This window comes from Polyodon spathula, chromosome 2 (assembly GCF_017654505.1).
Source record: "Polyodon spathula isolate WHYD16114869_AA chromosome 2, ASM1765450v1, whole genome shotgun sequence".
Classification (NCBI taxonomy): domain Eukaryota; kingdom Metazoa; phylum Chordata; class Actinopteri; order Acipenseriformes; family Polyodontidae; genus Polyodon; species Polyodon spathula.
Window position 1 is genome coordinate 74,622,718 of NC_054535.1, and position 17,893 is coordinate 74,640,610.

General features: G+C 41.6%; 2 protein-coding genes across 2 annotated transcripts; both read right to left on the reverse strand.

Moving 5' to 3' along the window:
• Positions 1-915: 915 nt before the first annotated feature.
• LOC121326955 (G2/mitotic-specific cyclin-B1-like) lies at positions 916-4,230 on the reverse strand. Its single transcript, XM_041270629.1, has 8 exons — positions 4,210-4,230; positions 3,501-3,620; positions 3,023-3,196; positions 2,769-2,927; positions 2,421-2,657; positions 1,990-2,130; positions 1,536-1,646; positions 916-1,245 (listed from the first exon to the last, which is right to left on the reverse strand). Exons 1-8 carry the CDS (start codon positions 4,228-4,230, stop codon positions 1,129-1,131), a joined length of 1,080 nt encoding a protein of 359 aa, XP_041126563.1. The 3' UTR covers positions 916-1,128.
• Positions 4,231-11,785: 7,555 nt separating this feature from the next.
• Positions 11,786-15,963, reverse strand: LOC121300682 (G2/mitotic-specific cyclin-B1-like). Its single transcript, XM_041229342.1, has 9 exons — positions 15,440-15,963; positions 14,661-14,801; positions 14,458-14,568; positions 13,908-14,084; positions 13,633-13,791; positions 13,122-13,358; positions 12,642-12,782; positions 12,226-12,336; positions 11,786-12,064 (listed from the first exon to the last, which is right to left on the reverse strand). Exons 1-9 carry the CDS (start codon positions 15,458-15,460, stop codon positions 11,960-11,962), a joined length of 1,203 nt encoding a protein of 400 aa, XP_041085276.1. The 5' UTR covers positions 15,461-15,963; the 3' UTR covers positions 11,786-11,959.
• Positions 15,964-17,893: the final 1,930 nt, after the last annotated feature.

A 17,893-nucleotide genomic window follows, 5' to 3' on the forward strand; every position in this document is an offset into this window, starting at 1 on the left:
CTTTTGGAAAAGTAGTGTTTCGTTTGGCTGCTGTCACCCATTTATTGATGGGTTTCTAATTCAAGTTGTAAATTATATAACTTTAAATTAACCAATGTTGTTTTCAATTAATGCATTAATCATTGTTCGTACGCAGCAAACAGTCTGGACCAGCATTCCAGTTGATGAAACATGGGACCTCTCCAGCAGCTCACATAATAATCACCACCCTAAATTCAGAAACAATTCTGAAATCTGCAAGTCAGCAACTGGACTATCAGGTGCTTAGAACATTCCTCCTAGATCTATAGGTTATTGTGTACACCAATGTCGTCGTCCACCCCCCCCCCCCCGAAACATTTGAATAAAAGCAAATAAATGAAACAGTTTCTTGGGAGTGGCTGATGGCAGGATGCACAGATAAGACACAAATGCCAGAGTATATTACAACATTTAGCACAGCAAGTGTTAACTGGATAAGGAAGAAACTGCTTTATGGCACAAAATTACAAAAGAGTGTAACCTGTGAGGTAAGACCCACAGTTAAACATAGAAGTGTCATGTAATTGAACACTGTACCAAACAAAAAGCCAATAACCACATTAACAGTGTTAATAACATGCTACAGCAAGTTCTGTCCAACCAAAACATCCCAGAAAATAGGGATCTACACAGTAGATCTCAGCTGATTAAGTTTATTGTAGACAGGAGAGTCATTGAAGGTAGTCAGATACCAAGTTTAAGGCATGCAACTGTTGGGTTGGTCAGACAAAACATAATCCTGATTGTGCAACTGAACCAAAACCATTTAAAAAGGTTTAGAGAAGTAACAGTACTGCAGTTTTAATTCAAAGTTTTATTTATATTAAAATAGTATAAATTAATTCAGAAAGTGCATAATTTACAAAGACATTACAATAACTTATATGGCCTTAATATTGCAATGATTCTCTTAAAACAGTCTGACTTGCAAGTTCTGTAGTTTCATGAAGACTTTAGACTAAAAATGCAATAGCCAAAATTTGACAAATAAAAAGAAACCAGTAAAATTAGCTAGGATTACTGGATTTGAAATACTATTCACAAGAACCAATCTGGGAAAACGTACATAATTTTAAAACTAAAAGCCAAATTTTTGAACAGCATAGGTTAAACAGTGTAGCAGGACAACAGTGGTTGAGCCAGATTCTTGATTACAGCAGACCTCAGCTGTGGAATCATGCTGATCTTCATTAGCTTCTGGCTGGCATACTTGTTCTTAACAGCCTGGGGGGAAAAAAAATAAGAGTAGCAAAGAGAGGAAGCACACCACCACAGGGGATCTAGGATTACATTCCAGAATTAGAATGTGTTTGCATACAAAAAAGTTTGAGAATGCAATAGGGCAGTAGCTGGGTGATAACCAGGGACTACATGCAGACTAAACACCTTAAACACTGCACAAGAGCCAGGCTTTAAACTCCTCACTGTCAGTGATCAGAATCTGTAGAGTTGACACTAGTCAACACTGCGCCCACCCCACCCCCTCAAGATATTAAACTTTTAAAAAAGCCTACCGTGTACTTGGTGAGTTCTTCATTGACCTTCACTACATTTTTAGCAATGTGCTGCATCACAGGAATCAGAGAACTCTCTGTGTAGTTCATGTAATGCTGCAGAGTGGGTGTCTGGGGAGGGGAGAAAGACTTAAGGCATCACATCAGTATCCAATAATGAAACTAGTAAGATTAGTTAATAAAGTCAAGCCTTGAACGGCTTGAGTGCCATGGTCTTCAGAGCTAGCTACTAGCACTGGAACAATTTTTAAAGTGGGGGTGCTGAAAGCCATTAAAACCAAAAATGAACCCCTGTAAACGATGGAAGCCATGCAATGCCAGGGGGTGCTGCCACACCCCCAGTTCCAGCACCCCTGCCTACTGGGGTCCTTTAAGCCAAAACAAATTTGTCGATCAGCTACTAGGTGAGCCCAAGTGGCCCCATATTCCCTATTTGCGAGTCTTATATTCTTACCCATTCACCAAAGTCAAGAACCTTCAAGGCAAGGGCAAATGCTGCTGCAGCAATCTGGGATGGGGGATAGTGCACCATGTCATAATCCACCATGGTCAGCTCCATTAGATATTTGGATAAGGTGTGCTGCTCTGCATCTGCCTAAAAAGGAAGTTGTAACATTAGACTGATTTAAGTCATATGCAATTAATGCAGAATATCATATTTCTTGGAAATGCAATATGAACAACATAACTTAAAGTAACCAAGGTATTTAAAAGACTAAATCTTCAGAATAGTTTGTACATGTAAAACACAGATCAGTACTGCACTGGAAGTTCAGGTGTGACATACCACCAAGCAGAAATAAACCAATTTAACATATCTGAAGGAAGCTCTAGCTCCAAAAGGGCTGGAGGATTTCAGTAGCCACCAATATGCAATTCACTCACTTCTCCAATCTTAGAAGCCCTCCTCAGAAACTGCAGAGAAATAGGACACCCAAAGCCAAACTGGAGCACCCTCAGGATCTCCATTTCAATAGCTCTGATCTGAGCTGTACTGCATGAGTGGTCAGTAATAAAAGCAAAGTCTGCAATCTCTGGAGGATACATCTCTTCATATTTGGAGGCAAGAAACATAGCAGTCACACCAACAAGCTGCAGCATCTTCTTGGGCACTGGATTAACCTTAAGGGTATTAAAAAAAAAAAGTTACAGGCCAATATTGGCAAGTAATTTTTTTTATATATCCTGGGAAGTCTGCAGCAGGAAAAGTACACACATCCACTCATTTCTCACCTGAAGGAAGCGATCAATTATTCTAACAGTCATATACATGGTCTCCTGAAGAAGTCTGAACTTCATCTGAACCTGCACTAGCCAGTCAATGAGTATAGCACGCATATTCCCAGTGACTTCCTGTCCCTCCAGGAACTTTGGCCTAACTGCTTGCACTACCTTTAGATGAAAGAAAGCATTTTATTTCAGTAATTGCAGAAGCACCAGGATTTAAAACTCAGGACCACATGGAAAACCCCAAACTCCATACTGACCTCAAGCTGTCCTAGGTAGCTGTAGATGTCCTGCACATATTGACTACAGAGCATTGGGTCCTCGCCATCATCGGAATCAACATCTTTGATATTCAGTAGCACATCTGAAAAGGCCTGGCACAAGTCCTCCTCAGGTGCACAGCCTGACGTCTCCATTGGGGAAGGATGCTGGACCTGCAACTTAATGATCATGAGATTCAAAGAAAAAAAAAAAAAAAAAAAAAAAAAAAAAAAAACATCTACACACCACTCACTTGTAAGCACTCTTCACTGGTCTGTTTGGCTGTAGTCCTCTTTGGCACCAGCACACCAGGAGCATTCTCAATCACGCAGGATTTATTCAGAACCATTTTAGTGGGGACTGGTTTTAACACATGCAAAATTGAGGAGGTTTCCTAGAGTGTAAGGGTAATGCCAGGATTAAATATGTGAATTGTTGTTTTTACAGTTACCTTCCAAGTCATACACAAAGCTTTACCTTCACCAGAGCTGGTGCTGTCACAACCCCATTGTTTTCCAGCTCTCCTAGCACAGCCCTGGGCCTCAATCCAGGTTTGGAGGCCACAGCTGTCCTGTTTTCAGCATTCAGCTGGGAATTCTGAGAAAGAAAGCCCATTTAGTTAACTGCAGGCATTTAAAAGTGACTTGCACAGCATTTAAAATTGAGGCCAAAAAAAGGAGGAAACTTCCACATAAATGACTACTCCTTATAAATACAGCAAACAAAATAATAAATAAAAAGCTTGGCAAGTGCACTAGATAGTGATTTCCTAAACGAGAGAAAAAAAAAAAACTAATATTGATTGGGAATGTTGGGATTGCTGCTTACAGATTGAGGGGCTACTTGTGAGATTTCCCCCAAACATTACCAACAACCCCATCTTTCCTCCAGTGACAAGCTAAGCATTCTAAAGTAACCCAGAGTTTGGCTTCTTTTCCACTCTTAAGAGGAAAGCATTTTTACAGTTGCCATCTAAGTGAAAAATATCTTTCTGTAAACAATTCGCAAGCATCTTTAACACCAGACAGCAAAAAGACAAGTCAACACACACCTCTGTGTGTAAATACACGCTAATATTACAGAAGTACTAGCTTACAATATCATTAAACAGCTACACATATGAAAAAAAGCGAAATATACACAGGGACTGAAATGTCTGAATTGTACCTCAAAATGGAACACTTACCCTGGTCAAACCAAGCGCCATACTGAAGTATGCAAGTTTGTCGGGGGAAAAAACAAAAACTTCTTCTCTAAACGCACACTGACGCACTTTCACAGCTGCGCGTTTAAATACCCCGCTATTCGAATCTCGTTTGCTCGTTATTTGACGACATAATCATAGATTTCCTTTTCTAATAGTTTTTTACAGAATTGCAAAATTGCTGCGAAACGATCATTATTTCGTTTGCTTGCTCGTAAATGGACTTCACATTTACAATGGTGTTGTGGAGGTTTTGATTGACTTTTATGTTGTGGTTGCTATTGTCTGATTACAAAAGGCGAAGTATAAGCGTCACTTAAACCAAATGCTTATTAAAACGACTTGATTAACGCACCAAGCGAAAACTTTGCAACTGTATTCCAAATAAAATTTGAACAATATTTGTTGTACCTAAATTGTGTTACTATTTTGTATTTATCAGAAAATATAATTTGTTACAGTTTTGACTGTATCTTCATTATTATTATTATTATTATTATTATATTATTATTATTATTATTATTATTATTAGTCGTAGTAGTAGACATTTACAGTCCTATATATTCTATTTTAAAATTCCATGAGTTTACAGGTTTATTATGTACAGCTGGAAGATTATTTGATTTATTAACGGGCTTCCCCACAGCACACCAAACTGTCAGTTTAATAAAAAATGACGATTACATTTTTCAAAATATTACAGGTGAAGACAGAAACGTGTTCGTTGAAAATCATGAAAATGTTGCCGCAAGAAAAAAAGATCTTGAAATGAATGGTATGTATTCCAGCCGTTTACAGCCCGGTCGAGTATAAATCGGAGTTCACAGGCGTATTCTGCACTCCTTGGTGTAGTTTATTCCTTATATTAGTATTACCATTATTACACCACAGCTAGTGTTTACTTATGTGTATATAAGGGTGAGACCTTCACTGTAATATTGAATTGCCTGTTATTGTGATTGTTATTCTAAAGGCAATAGAGCCGTGAGTTCATCGTGCATTGTGCATGCTGTTACAGGTGTGTTTGATATATGACGGTGTATTGCTGTAATTAGATTAGGGCGCTTCCATTAATGAAGTTACCGTAGCTACACATGTGGAACAAGTATTTTGTTACTGCCGTTATGTTCGCTAATCTTCGAGTAGAAAGGATAATGCTAATTTTCAGTCTTTACTGGTAATAACGACTAAAGAATAATAATGACAATGATAATAAGTAAGCAATATAATAGTTTAACGATCTTTTGTAAACAAAAAACGGTATACATGCAGGTTAACAAATGCATACACGTGAGAAGAAAGCTGTTTAACGTAAAATATAGGAATGCTTCGTGTAAAAGTATGAATGGTAAATAATAATTTATTTTTGTATAAAATCATTCCAGTTGCAAATGTTTATTGAATAACTAATCCTGTTAGGAGTAGGCGGGGCTGGGGATTATCCAATGCCGTCTCTTTCCTTGGTCTGTGTCAATTCCCTTTCAATTCGAATGACAACCATTAACGAATGGGAAGAGCCTCTCTGAACGTCAATCACTGAGCATATATAAAAAAGATGCCCTATCAGGGCCCTGCTGTCAGTTTACTGACTAGAGCTGGTGTCGACCCCTCTTCTGAGATTGGCGGTGGCCATTACTCTTTTTTCACTGCAGAAGGCCTCCTGTGTTTGATATACCTTGTGAGGCACTGTTGTGGTGCTGTTATGAGAGTTCGGCGGCTCGCAGCGTCGTCCTCTACGCCAATTTAATTGGTCACAGCGACCAAAAACAAACAAAAAAATAAATAAAACAGCTCGGGCCTAGCGCACCTCTCAAAAACGCATGGCTGCGTTTGCCCTCAGCCACCCCACCGACTGAATCGGCTGCATACCCCGGCACTGACCACGGTTTTTCCCGCCGACTGTGAGGCTGAAAAAACAGCGCCTACCCGGCCCCGATTGACTCGGCACCGATGTAAACATCTTTGGCGCCACCGTGCCTACCATCGGCATAGACCTTGGAACAGGTCCACTCGGCATGACTGTTCGGCATCGACAGCGCTTTCCTCGCGCCGTTCCCGGCACTGATTGATTCGACACCGGTGAACCTCTTCGGAGCCGTGTACAGCCCGGCATCGATTGACTCAGCACTGACCACGCTCTTTATGACGCCGATCCCGGTACCAGTTGATTCGGCACCGGGGAATAGCTTCAAGGCCGTCTTCCGTCATCTAGGATCCCCCCACTACAGTGACCAGGGAGCTCTCACGCACACCCTTCCCCACCACTGGTACAGAGGCACAGACATCTCTCAGGGGAGGCGAGATGATCACCGCAAAGTGGTACCTCTCGAGGGGACTCTCACCAGGGGACATGCGGTCACCGCGTAGGCACCGCTCCCCTTCCCCAGGGACAGGTGGTCACTGCTCAGGCACCGCTCCCCTTCTTTATGCAGGCGCAGACGATCTCCGTCACAGTCACTTCGAGGGCGCCCAAGCTAGGCCAAGCGGCGCCTCGTGGAACTAGCAGAGACTAAGGGCTCAGCAGACCATGCTAGAGACCCTATTAAAATCACAGGGCAGCCCCAGCCCCCACAGTCTTGTTCCCCATCCCCTCTGCCTAGACCCCTAGCCCAGACGAGGTGTCCTTCATGGGGTCCAGATCGGACGTCTCGGACCCAGCCACCTCCATCGGGCATCCTTGCCACATGTGTCGCAGAGGGAAGAGTTTCAGACTCTAATGAAAGCGTGCCGCTGCAGCCATGGATGTTCCCTGGCCAGCAGAACAGGAGGGAAAGGGGAACCGCTTCCTCCAGCAGAAAAGTCACCCACAGCATGCCCTCCCTTTATGCCAGGACTTCCTGGAATTGGTGCGCTCCTCCTGGAGCAACCCAGCGTCTACACCCTCAGCCTCCAGAACAACAGAGTCTCTGCTTCATACTGCAGGAGCTCAAGAAGCGGGTCTAGGCACATTCCCCATTATCGGGGACACGGTCACTGTTTTGGTGCAAGGTTCCACCTTCACCAAGGGGGATAAGGACCCAACTTGTCTGTCCAAGCCTTGCAGAACAACGGATGTGATGCTCAAAAAAGCTTACGCATCGGCAGCGCTGTCAGTCCGAGCAGCAAATGCCATGGCCATACTGGTGCCAGAACTAGTTGGCAGAGAGGCTGCAATAAAGAGCTACAGAAGTGGACATGGGGGAGCTCCAAACAGAAAGTTCAACATGTTGACAGCACAGAGTATCATCCAGTCCGTCCAACTGGCCGACTGGTTCTCATCGATCGACCTGCAAGACGTCTACTTTCATGTCCCAATCTGTCCTGCGAACAGAAAATATCTGCGCTTCGTCTTTCAAGGCAACGCGTACAAATTCTGTGTGCTGCCTTTTGGCTTCTCACTGGTGCACCACACTTTTTCAAAGTGAATGGATGAATCACTGGCTCCACTCAGCCAGGGGGTGTTTGGATCCTGAACTATCTGGATAATTGGCTAGTTTGCGCGCATTCAAAAGCACGCGCAGAGGCTCACATAAAACAGGTCATAGATCATGTGACGAAGTTAAGGCTCTCAATACATCAACAGAAGAGCAACTTTGTACCGTCTCAGTCCACAGTGTTCCTGGGGATCAAACTGAACTCTGTGAGCATGCTTGCCTCACTGTTGGAAGACAGGATTTGGTCGTTGGAGGCCACACTCTCCCTATTCAGAGAGGACGCTCTCCTACAGGTCAAAGTATATCAAAGATTGTTGGGGCTGATGGCAGCTGTCTTGAGAATCCTTCCACTAGGGCTGCTGAGAACATGCCCGCTTAAGCCTGGGTAAATACGCTCAAGGTGCACTCGGTCCGAGATCGGTACCAGCTGGTACGAGAGTCCAGACAATGCCGGAAGACACTGAAGTGGTGGCTCCATCCTGGCAATCTGCGCCTCGGATCCCCTCACAGAAGGGAAGTGATCACTACAGATGCCTCCAGTCTGGGCTGGGGAGCAGTCTGGAATGGGAGAGGAATAAGAGGTCACTGGAAGGAACATTGGCAGCAAGCGCACAAAAATGCCAAAGAGCTGCAAGCAGTGAACCTGGCATTATCTCATTTTTGCCAGCAGTTAGTGCACAGACATGTACTGGTCCGGACGGACAATACTGCAGTGGTAGTCTACATAAATCACCAAGGCGGCCTGTGCTCACTGGGCCTTCACCACACAGCGCACAGACTCCTGTCCTGGACGCACAGAAACTTGCGTTCCATCAGTGCAGTTCACCTCCCAGGTGTGGACAACAAGGCAGCAGACCTCCTATCCAGAAGAGCTCCAGACAGCTCGGAGTGGAGGCTGCATCCTCAAGTGGTGAAACAGATTTGGGAGATGTTTCGACTGGCACGAGTGACATCTTTGCCACAACCGAGTCCACTCATTGCCCCCTATTGTTCTCCATGGAGAGAGACGGGGGCCCCCTGGGAGTAGACGCACTAGCTTACCCCTGGCCACAGGGGCTATTGTATACATTCCCTCCTCTACCATTATTATCCCTGACACTAGAGAGGATCATGGTGGAGAGAGCACAAGTTTTGCTGGTTGCACCCAGATGGCCGAGACACCCCTGGTTTGCTCTCCTCTCCGACATGTTGTCCGATCAGCCGTGGCAGCTCCCGCTGTGCAAGAACCGCCTGAGCCAAGCGGAGGGGCTATTATGGCACCTGAACCGAGCCCAGCTCCAACTCTGTGTTTGGCTTTTGAATTGAGCTGTCTATTCAGACGAGGTTTGCCAGATGCAGTAGTAGAGACACTACAGTCTGCTAGGGCACCGAGCACTAGAGCCCAGGACTCATGTAAATGGAAAGTTTTCCAAGATTGGTGCCTTGCCGAAGGTCACGATCCTGTGACTTGCCCAATTGAGACGATATTAATCTTCTTACAATACTTGTTTGACGTAGGAAAATCAGTGTCCACTTTGAAGGTATACTTGGCAGTAATATCAGTGTGCCTTGACAAAATTGACTCTGTGTACCCTGGGGCACATTTTCTGGCAGTGCAATTTCTTTATTGGGCTCGGAGGCTTTGTCCTCCCATGAAAAGTATGGTCCCCAAGTGGGATCTAGAACTGGTACTGCGGGGCTTTATGGGTCCCCCATTCGAGCCCATGGCATCAACAGAACTGTGCCCTGTTTCATTGAAAGTGGCATTTTTAATAGCCATTACGTCTGCCAGATGAGTAAGTGAGCTTCATGCGCTGTCCATCGAAGACACATGTATGGCTTTCACTGGAAGTGACTCTCAGGTAACATTAAGAAGAAATCCATCCATTTTGCCAAAGGTAGTATCCTCATTCCATATTAACCAATCAGTGGTTTTGGAAACTTTCAGACCTCCCCCGCACAAGTCAGAGGAGGACCGTAGACAACACACGCTATGCCCAGTTCAACGCTGTTATTTGGATAGGACGGCATCCTGGAGACAGTCCAACCAGCTGTTTGTCTGTCATGGGTCCCGCTCTAGAGGTACGGCCCTATCAAAGCAACGTCTAGCGCACTGGGTGACAGATGCGATATGATGTAAATAAGTGTTGCTCCGTAAAAGGCACTTACACAGGTAAAGGTATAAAACCTGCAGCATTGTTTTCACATATTTTCCCACTACTTTAAAGATTGCTTATTCTATTTCTGCTCTTTTGTTACAAGCCTTCCAATTGTGTGCAACAGTGTGCTAGTATGCATACTACTAAACCGCACAAGCAGAAAAAAACCCGAAAAAAAAACAGTTGTATTATAAAAAGCCATTTAAAGTATGTGTGTATATACTCTGTGTGTGTGTGTGTGTGTGTGTGTGTGTGTGTATATATATATATATAAAGAAAAAACTGAATAAAACATTGCGTTTGTTTAACCCAATTTTAAAGCGGAGGGAACAGCCACTTGTTGTTTGGAACTTGGTTTAAGGAGACTAGGTTTCAGGCCACTGAGACTAGTGACGCCAAATCAGCCAATCAAAAGCCCGCTTTTAAAATGGGAGAAAATAATGAATAAAAAATAAAAATATTAACAAATTCCGACTTGTGTTTCTTATTTGCTCCACGCCTGCCAACTTGTTTTTATCATCAGAGCATGCGCATTAAACAATTTGACGTCACTGGAATGGCGAAGAAGGGCGATAGGAGCATTAATACGCTCGTTACGGTTTTCCATGTTTGTTGAGTAAAATGTCGCTGCGAGTAATAAATAAAACCCCCTTTCGCGAGCGAGCAAAAACATTTTAAAAGTCGACTTAAGTTTTCAACAGCGTTTGTCTTATATATTTTCCTATTCGCATAAGTTTTACCGAGCTGAAAAGTTAAAAGTCCTGACTGTTCGTGAGTTTTATATCTCCACGTTCCTATGATGATGTGATTGAGGGCGGGGATACACTCGCACTTATCACATTACAATATTGTACTTTACTCAATTTGATCGCTTTTCAAAATTACTTTTGAAACAGAGTTTGAGAAACAAGTTAAACCAGTAACACCGAATTCTGGTTCTTGAAAGCTATTCCACGTCAGGTTTAATAATTCAGGATGGTAATTTCATTGGTTTAATAAACAATACAAATATTTTTGTTGCAACAAAGAGCTAGAATGAAAAAGTATTTTTTTGTGAACAAAAACAGAGCTTACCCAGGAGTATAGAACTGTATCAAACAAACAATTTGACAGTGAAAGACTCACAGAAAACAGCTGTGTACCAAATGTAAAGAGAGTATCACAAAGCCTGTGACCAAGATCATTGTTATGAGCAGAGGTTAAAACAACATAACTGCAAAATTCAGGTAACTGAACCGAACCGAAGAAACATTTAAACACCTAGAGAATCAAAGACTAAACTTGTGTGCAGAGTACAAAGCCAATATCTGAAAATCTTAACCACACAGAAGTCCAGTCTCAACCATCTTAATTGACTGGTCAGTGAAGGGGACTGATAGAAGCTCAGGTAGTTTCCAGGACACCGAAGTAAATACTAAGTCTGCATCTCAATTGGTAATGAGATGAACAACTGAAATAGCAGTGGCAGATTTACAAGAAAATCACCTCAGGGGTGTGCTTAAAGTAATCACTGGGTGTTTCATATCAAACCAGAAATAGTTCTTACTCATGAACTTATTCAGCCCATAAACCACAAGCTGATATTTAGAACTTTAAGGGTTCCAAATATAAGTGATACATGCCAGAGCCCCTAATGTAAAACCCTCTTCAGATTGTTAAAATGATTTTATAGAACACAAACATCCCAGAAAAAGCCTAAAGGTACCATTCAACTTGAACAGCCCAAAATCCCTTCTGTCCACCAGTCTAGCACTTTCTTTGTGTGACCATAGAAATAAGGAATTGTTTAGCTGTCCTGGGTTAATGTCAATCATGATTAGTCCATTAAGCATGGATTACCTATTTGTGCAACCTGTTTAAAAAAAAAATTTAAGACAAATTCAAAAGTAAAACCAAACTAGGCTGTCTTCCATTAACAGTGCTTTTAATCACTACTCAATCTACAAAGGCATTGCAACATTAGGGATGAACGAGGAAGAGACAGTAACCACACAATGCAGTTAAGTTTGCCTATGGGAGGAATGTTTTTGCAAAAAGCAGTTACCACTTAAATGGATGAAGGGAGACAATGTATAGAAAAAAAACTTTATTAAAATTTATAAAAGCCATGCATAAGACAACATTTACAACAGCACATAGTGCCAAGACTATACAATTGAAAGATCTGTACAGAGACAGTATTTAAGAGGCCAGTGATTTTGCCAGATTCTGGAGTACTGCAGACTTTAGCTGGGGAATAGTGCTGATCTTCATTAGCTTCTGGCTTGCATACTTGTTCCGGACAGCCTTAAAAAAAAAAAAAAAAAAAAAAAGTTTAGTAGTGGTCAAGCCACAACCAAGAGATAAACCTTTCCAAAACTGTATACAAGATCTTTCTACCAATGACAAAACATTGTAGTATCAAACCACTTAAACTCCATTACCAGCATGAACAAAGGAATCCTTACCATGTGTTTTGAGAGTCCTTCATTGACCCTCACAACATTTTTAGCCATGTGCTGCATCACAGGAACCAGACAGCTTTCAGTGTAGTTCATGTGATGTTGCAGAGTAGGGCTCTAGGGGAGAGGTAAGAGAAAAGCCTTCAGAACAGTAAGTCAAAACCCCACTGACTCCTTTATACATGTTACAAAGACTAACTACACAGCAACCATTAATGCAACATGGTCAAAACAGACCAAAAGGTAAAGACAATTTGTTATGGCATTACCATGGGCAGTACATTTGTCTCCATGTAGCAGTAGGCAGAAATGCAGCAAATAGCTGCCAAGAGGATAGCAAGATAAATTTGTACAAGACTCCATACAGCAAGCTTTAATAAAAGGCAGGATAAGGAAAAAACTATAGCCTGGAGGGTACTTACCCATTCACCACAGTTGAGAATATTTAAGGTCAATGCAAGAGCAGCAGCAGCAATCTGGGATGGGGGATAGTGCACCATTTCATAATCCACCATGGTCAGCTCCATTAGATATTTAGCTAGGGTGTGCTGCTCTGCAGTTACCTATAGAAAAGTGTACAACTAAATTACACAAAATGATCATCCAGTTTTGTAAACAAAGTATTTCTAGCCAATTACCAAATCCATGAGCACAGCAGTGGCTTTCAATTAAACATCTGCAATGTATCAGAGCTTTTGATTAAATCTAGTAGTGTGAATTTAAGTTAGTCACTGGAACTGCTAGATTTAGGAGTGGAAATCCATTATGCAGTGCTGAAAGTAAGCACCAGTCTCCCCTTTGAAGCTAATTAGGATAGCTTGTTGCATGCAAAGTGCCAAAGATTTGATACAGCAGAGGGGGGGAAAAATCCGATGATCAGGTACAAACAATACACCACTCACTTCTCCAATTTTGGAAGCCCGTCTCAGAAACTGCAGGGGAATTGGACGCCCAAAGCCAAAGTGCAGCACCCTCAGGATCTTCATTTCCATAGCTCTGATCTGAGCCGTGGTATAAGTGTGGTCGGTAACAAACGCAAAGTCTGCAATCTCTGGAGGATACATCTCCTCATATTTGGAGGCCAGCAACATAGCAGTCACGCCAACAAGCTGCAACATCTTCTTGGGCACTGGATTAGCCTGAAATGGACAATGACAACATGTGAAGTGTATTGGGAGTAAAAATGACAAACTAAAGCTTGTTTCACCTCCCACTATAGCCATCATGATAAAAGATGGGACACTCAGGTAATCCGTGTACAGACTCCAGGAGAATATCCCATTTGGCCTAGCATGTTCTTTTTTATTGCACATCCAGTTTACTAGGCTACCTACTTACCTACCCCCCCCCCCCCCCCCCCCCCCCCCTCGATATTTAATTACCAAGCCACTAAATTACCCCTTCAATTGTTACCTGAAGGAAGCGATCAATTATCCCAACAGTCATATACATGGTCTCTTGAAGAAGCTTGAATTTCATCTGAACCTGCACTAGCCAGTCAATCAGTATAGCACGCATATTCCCAGTGACTTCCTGTCCCTGCAGGTACTTCGGCCTTACAGCCTGCTCCACCTGCAGTTTAGATAAAAGGAACTCAATTAAGCATTTTAACAGTCAAGCCAGACTAAACAGGTTAAGTTATTTGGACCTGAACATTTTGCAAGACGAGACTAATTCAATATACTGACCTCAACCTGTCTTAGGTAGTTGTAGATGTCCTTCACATATTCACTGCAGAGCATTGGGTTCTCAGTATCATCTGCATCAACATCCTTGATATTCAGTAGCACATCTGAAAAGGCCTGGCACAAGTCCTCCGCAGGTGCACAGCCTGATGTCTCCATTGGGGTTGGAGATGGAAGCAACTACAGGGTCCAGAGGAAAGACATTTTGTTCAGGATGCGACAAATTAAACAATTTTTATTATAGTTTGTAGATATTCAATTTGTTGGACATGTCTTCAAGTTTACATTCAGCAAATATAGGTATAAAATAAAGCAACTGAAGTTATAGTAGCCAGCGTTTCCAGTGCAGGGAGTGCAAAAAACCAAAACATTCTTGTTTAGTAAAATATTACAATCAATACCACTGTAGGATTAGCAAGAACTGAACATGATGTGCTACTTGGTAAATACAGCCTTGATCTTCTGGTTTCTCCATCTTACAGGCAATCATTAAATATTTTATCTGGATAAAAGGAGTCTAAATAACAGTGTAGCATTGTACAGGAACAGTCACCTCTTCAGTAACCTGCTTGGCTGCAGTTCTCTTAGGTACTTTTGCTTCAAAGGCATTTTCAGACTTGCTGGCTTGTCGCTGAATTACTTTAGTAGCGACAGGTTTGATTTCCTGCAACACAAATATATATAAAGCTTATCCTTCTGCTGGGGTGTAAGGCAAAGATGAAACTTGCACTTGAATTATTTGTTCAACAGTCGTACCTTTTTTTGAGGTGGTTTGAAGGCTGGCCCCTTATTGCCAATATCTCCAAGCGCAGCTCTGGGCCTCAATCCCGGTTTTGATGCGACGACGACTCCCTTACCTGGTACAGCCGTCCTGTTTTCGGCACTCAGCTGGGAATTCTAAGGATAAAAAAAGGACGATGCAGTACTGAAACCTCGCTGTACTTTACAAGTGTGTAATCACCCGTTAAAAAAATAAAAATAAAATAAGATTAACCTAGCTCACTAGCACAGCCAGACTGTATAACGTTAACGAAATCGTTCTTGGTGGAATAGCAAGCTTCAATTTAACTTAGCACAAGCTTACCGTAAACAAAGCCGCCAGTCAGAGGCGATGTGAGAATGCCTACCTACAGATACGAGGCCTGCTCGACACAATAGTTCACGATATTAAAGCCCAAGGGAGGCGTGGAGCTAAAATTTAGCCAATTTAAGAGGGCTTATTGATCAAATACTTTTTAAAAGTCAAACAAAAAGCAAACCGGGTTAAAGTAAGTAATTCGAACAGAATACAATTACAGAAAACAAAGTGTTATAAAACTTAGGGCAGTTACATTTTACAGCGTGATAAAATGACTACAAATAAATTAGTCTTACCAAGTTACAACATTATGGCTTACAGTACACAGACCATGCAATTAAAAAAAACAAATACAAACAAAGCATTCCCTCCATGGAACACAACTAAGCCACGATATCTTCCGTATTCAATTTTTTTGGAATAAAAACCAAAAGTTGAACAATAAAACTATACTTACTCTAGTCATACGAAGAGCCATTTTCGACGATTAAAACAGACTTAATCACGTACAACCAAAAAACATACACTCAAACTCTTGTTGTCCTGCAACACACTAAAGCAACCACATAGATTTGTGTTTAAATCATCCGCCGCTCGAATTTCATTCGCCTGCGTTTTAGCATCAGAGGTTTTTGATTGGATGAAAAGCCTTGCTTAGAATGCGTTTCCAAGGAGACCATTGATCATGTGATTTTCTGGCTTGGGGAGTCTTTCTATCCCAGAATACTGCTTGCACCGAATTCAAACTCGATTGGGGGAAGTTTAAAATGGACTGTTTGTCACAAAATTAAAAAAAAAAGCAGAGGAATTAGACGAGACGTTGGGTTACTGACGCTTTGCCAAAAGAAATAGGCTACATATGATGTGTATGTTTTATTTGACTGAAGTGGAAAATTGCATCCCCCAATACTCTAAAATTGTTAGACATGGATATTCTGCTGGTACGGTTGAAATAGACAGAGGGTGTGTTCACGGTGATCTTTGTTAGAAGATTCCTACAATTACGGCTTCTGGTAGACTCTCATTTTGTAGTTGCTTTGGTTACATGATGTTAAATGAAAGATCAAAATGATGTTCTAGTCGATGCAAAACTTTTGGCCATAGCTGTACAGTATGTTATTTTTTTCTTTTTAACCATTATATTCTATTTGAAATTACCTTTGGTCCTAAGCTTTCCTTTATCAGTTTTGTTTTTGTTTTGTAGCGTAGTTTGCAGGCCACATGCACTGTAACATTTCTTGTTGCAGTACTGCATACTGGTAAGATGACTTTTAGGAGGAAGAAAGCCTACGTGCCTGACATTAGCTTTTAGATACCCCTTACCCATTTGTTGCCCAGAGGGGTTTATGTTTCCTATCCTCAGATGCTGAAGAGGTTACTGTGAACACTTTTCTATCTGCCAGGTTCGATTGCTCCAGTTAATTTAAAATACTGCTGTTGGGAATTGGATTCTAATTCAAACAAGCCTGGGACTCAATTGGATTGATTTACCTTAGAGGGAATCAGAAGCATATGCCATAAACAGAGCAAATGTGGTATAATCATTTTTAGAATCGATTGCCACTTAGTCAGACAGTCATTTACATTTCATATTCAATGTCACAACCCAGGAAGCAAAATTGGATTTAAAAACGATACAAAAAAATAATTGCAGTTTTCCCACCCCAAATGCTGTTTTAATTATGTTGGTATCATTTACAAGAAAGACCAACTACCGATATTGTCAATGTGGGTTTGTAAGTGAAACACTTTCTTAAACTTCCCTAGTTCCCACATTTTTAACAATCACAGCCACAGTGTTGAAGGGTGTAATGGAGTGGACCTCTGCTACCTCAGTGCTGATAAATGTGTAAACTCACATGCTTTATGACATGTGCTACTTTTTGTACTAAAAAGTGCAGTCAAGGCATACAGCATTCAGACACAGAACATTGACTGTCAGCTTGAGTGTAACAGGCACAAGAGTTGTTGGCTGTCCTGCCAATATGGTCTCAGTCATTTAGTTCTTGTGACATTCTAGACATCTCTCTGGGCTTATCAAAACTCAAGACAATCACGGTTGGTCTACAGTAGGTATACAGAAATGACTGCTGATCAAGCTCCTCTATGATGAATTATTTGGTGTGAACATAGCAATTGAATGAAAATATGAGTTGGGCCACCATGATTCCAAGAGCTGTATTTTTTTTTAATAAATGGCAGTGAAAATTAATATTGTTTTTTACTATTATATTACACTATGTTCAGAAGTCATGTCCCTCCTTTTTTCAACCTATCAGGGATTCAGTTTTCCAGTTCATAGACTACACACCTTTCATGTACAAACACTGACATATAAGATGGACAATTTAACAATCACCCATGGGGTTAATAAGGCCTGTTTTTGCCCCAGAAAATATCCCCATGGCATGAAATTGTGCGTTTGAGGATATATTTCAGTCCCATTCCTAACGCAAAACTATATAAAATATTTACTCACTACAGGTTTACTCTTTCACAACACGTGTTGCAGTACAACCAAAAAAAGTGATGACAACGTTTTAACATAAGCAACTTTCCAGAACTGTAAAACATTCAGAATTCGACCTTGCATAAAAGCAGTTGTGAAAATATGTAGTTGCTGATCAACAGCATCACTCTGGTAAACTTTACTTCTACCATCTTTTGTTCAATTAACTAGCCACCAACTGCTGTTAGCCCTACATCCTGCACAGTCAATCTCACATTGTGCGGTTCAGCTCATTTAAACAACTTTGCCTTGGGCTAGTCTACTTTTGTGGCCATATCATGTTGGTATAATTATTACCACATGATTGTAAGTCCTCTGAAAGCTGCTGAATACCAGTAAATGTAGTTTACAATTTATTTGGGATTCCTTTTGCCTAAGCACCACAACCAGAGAAGCTGCACT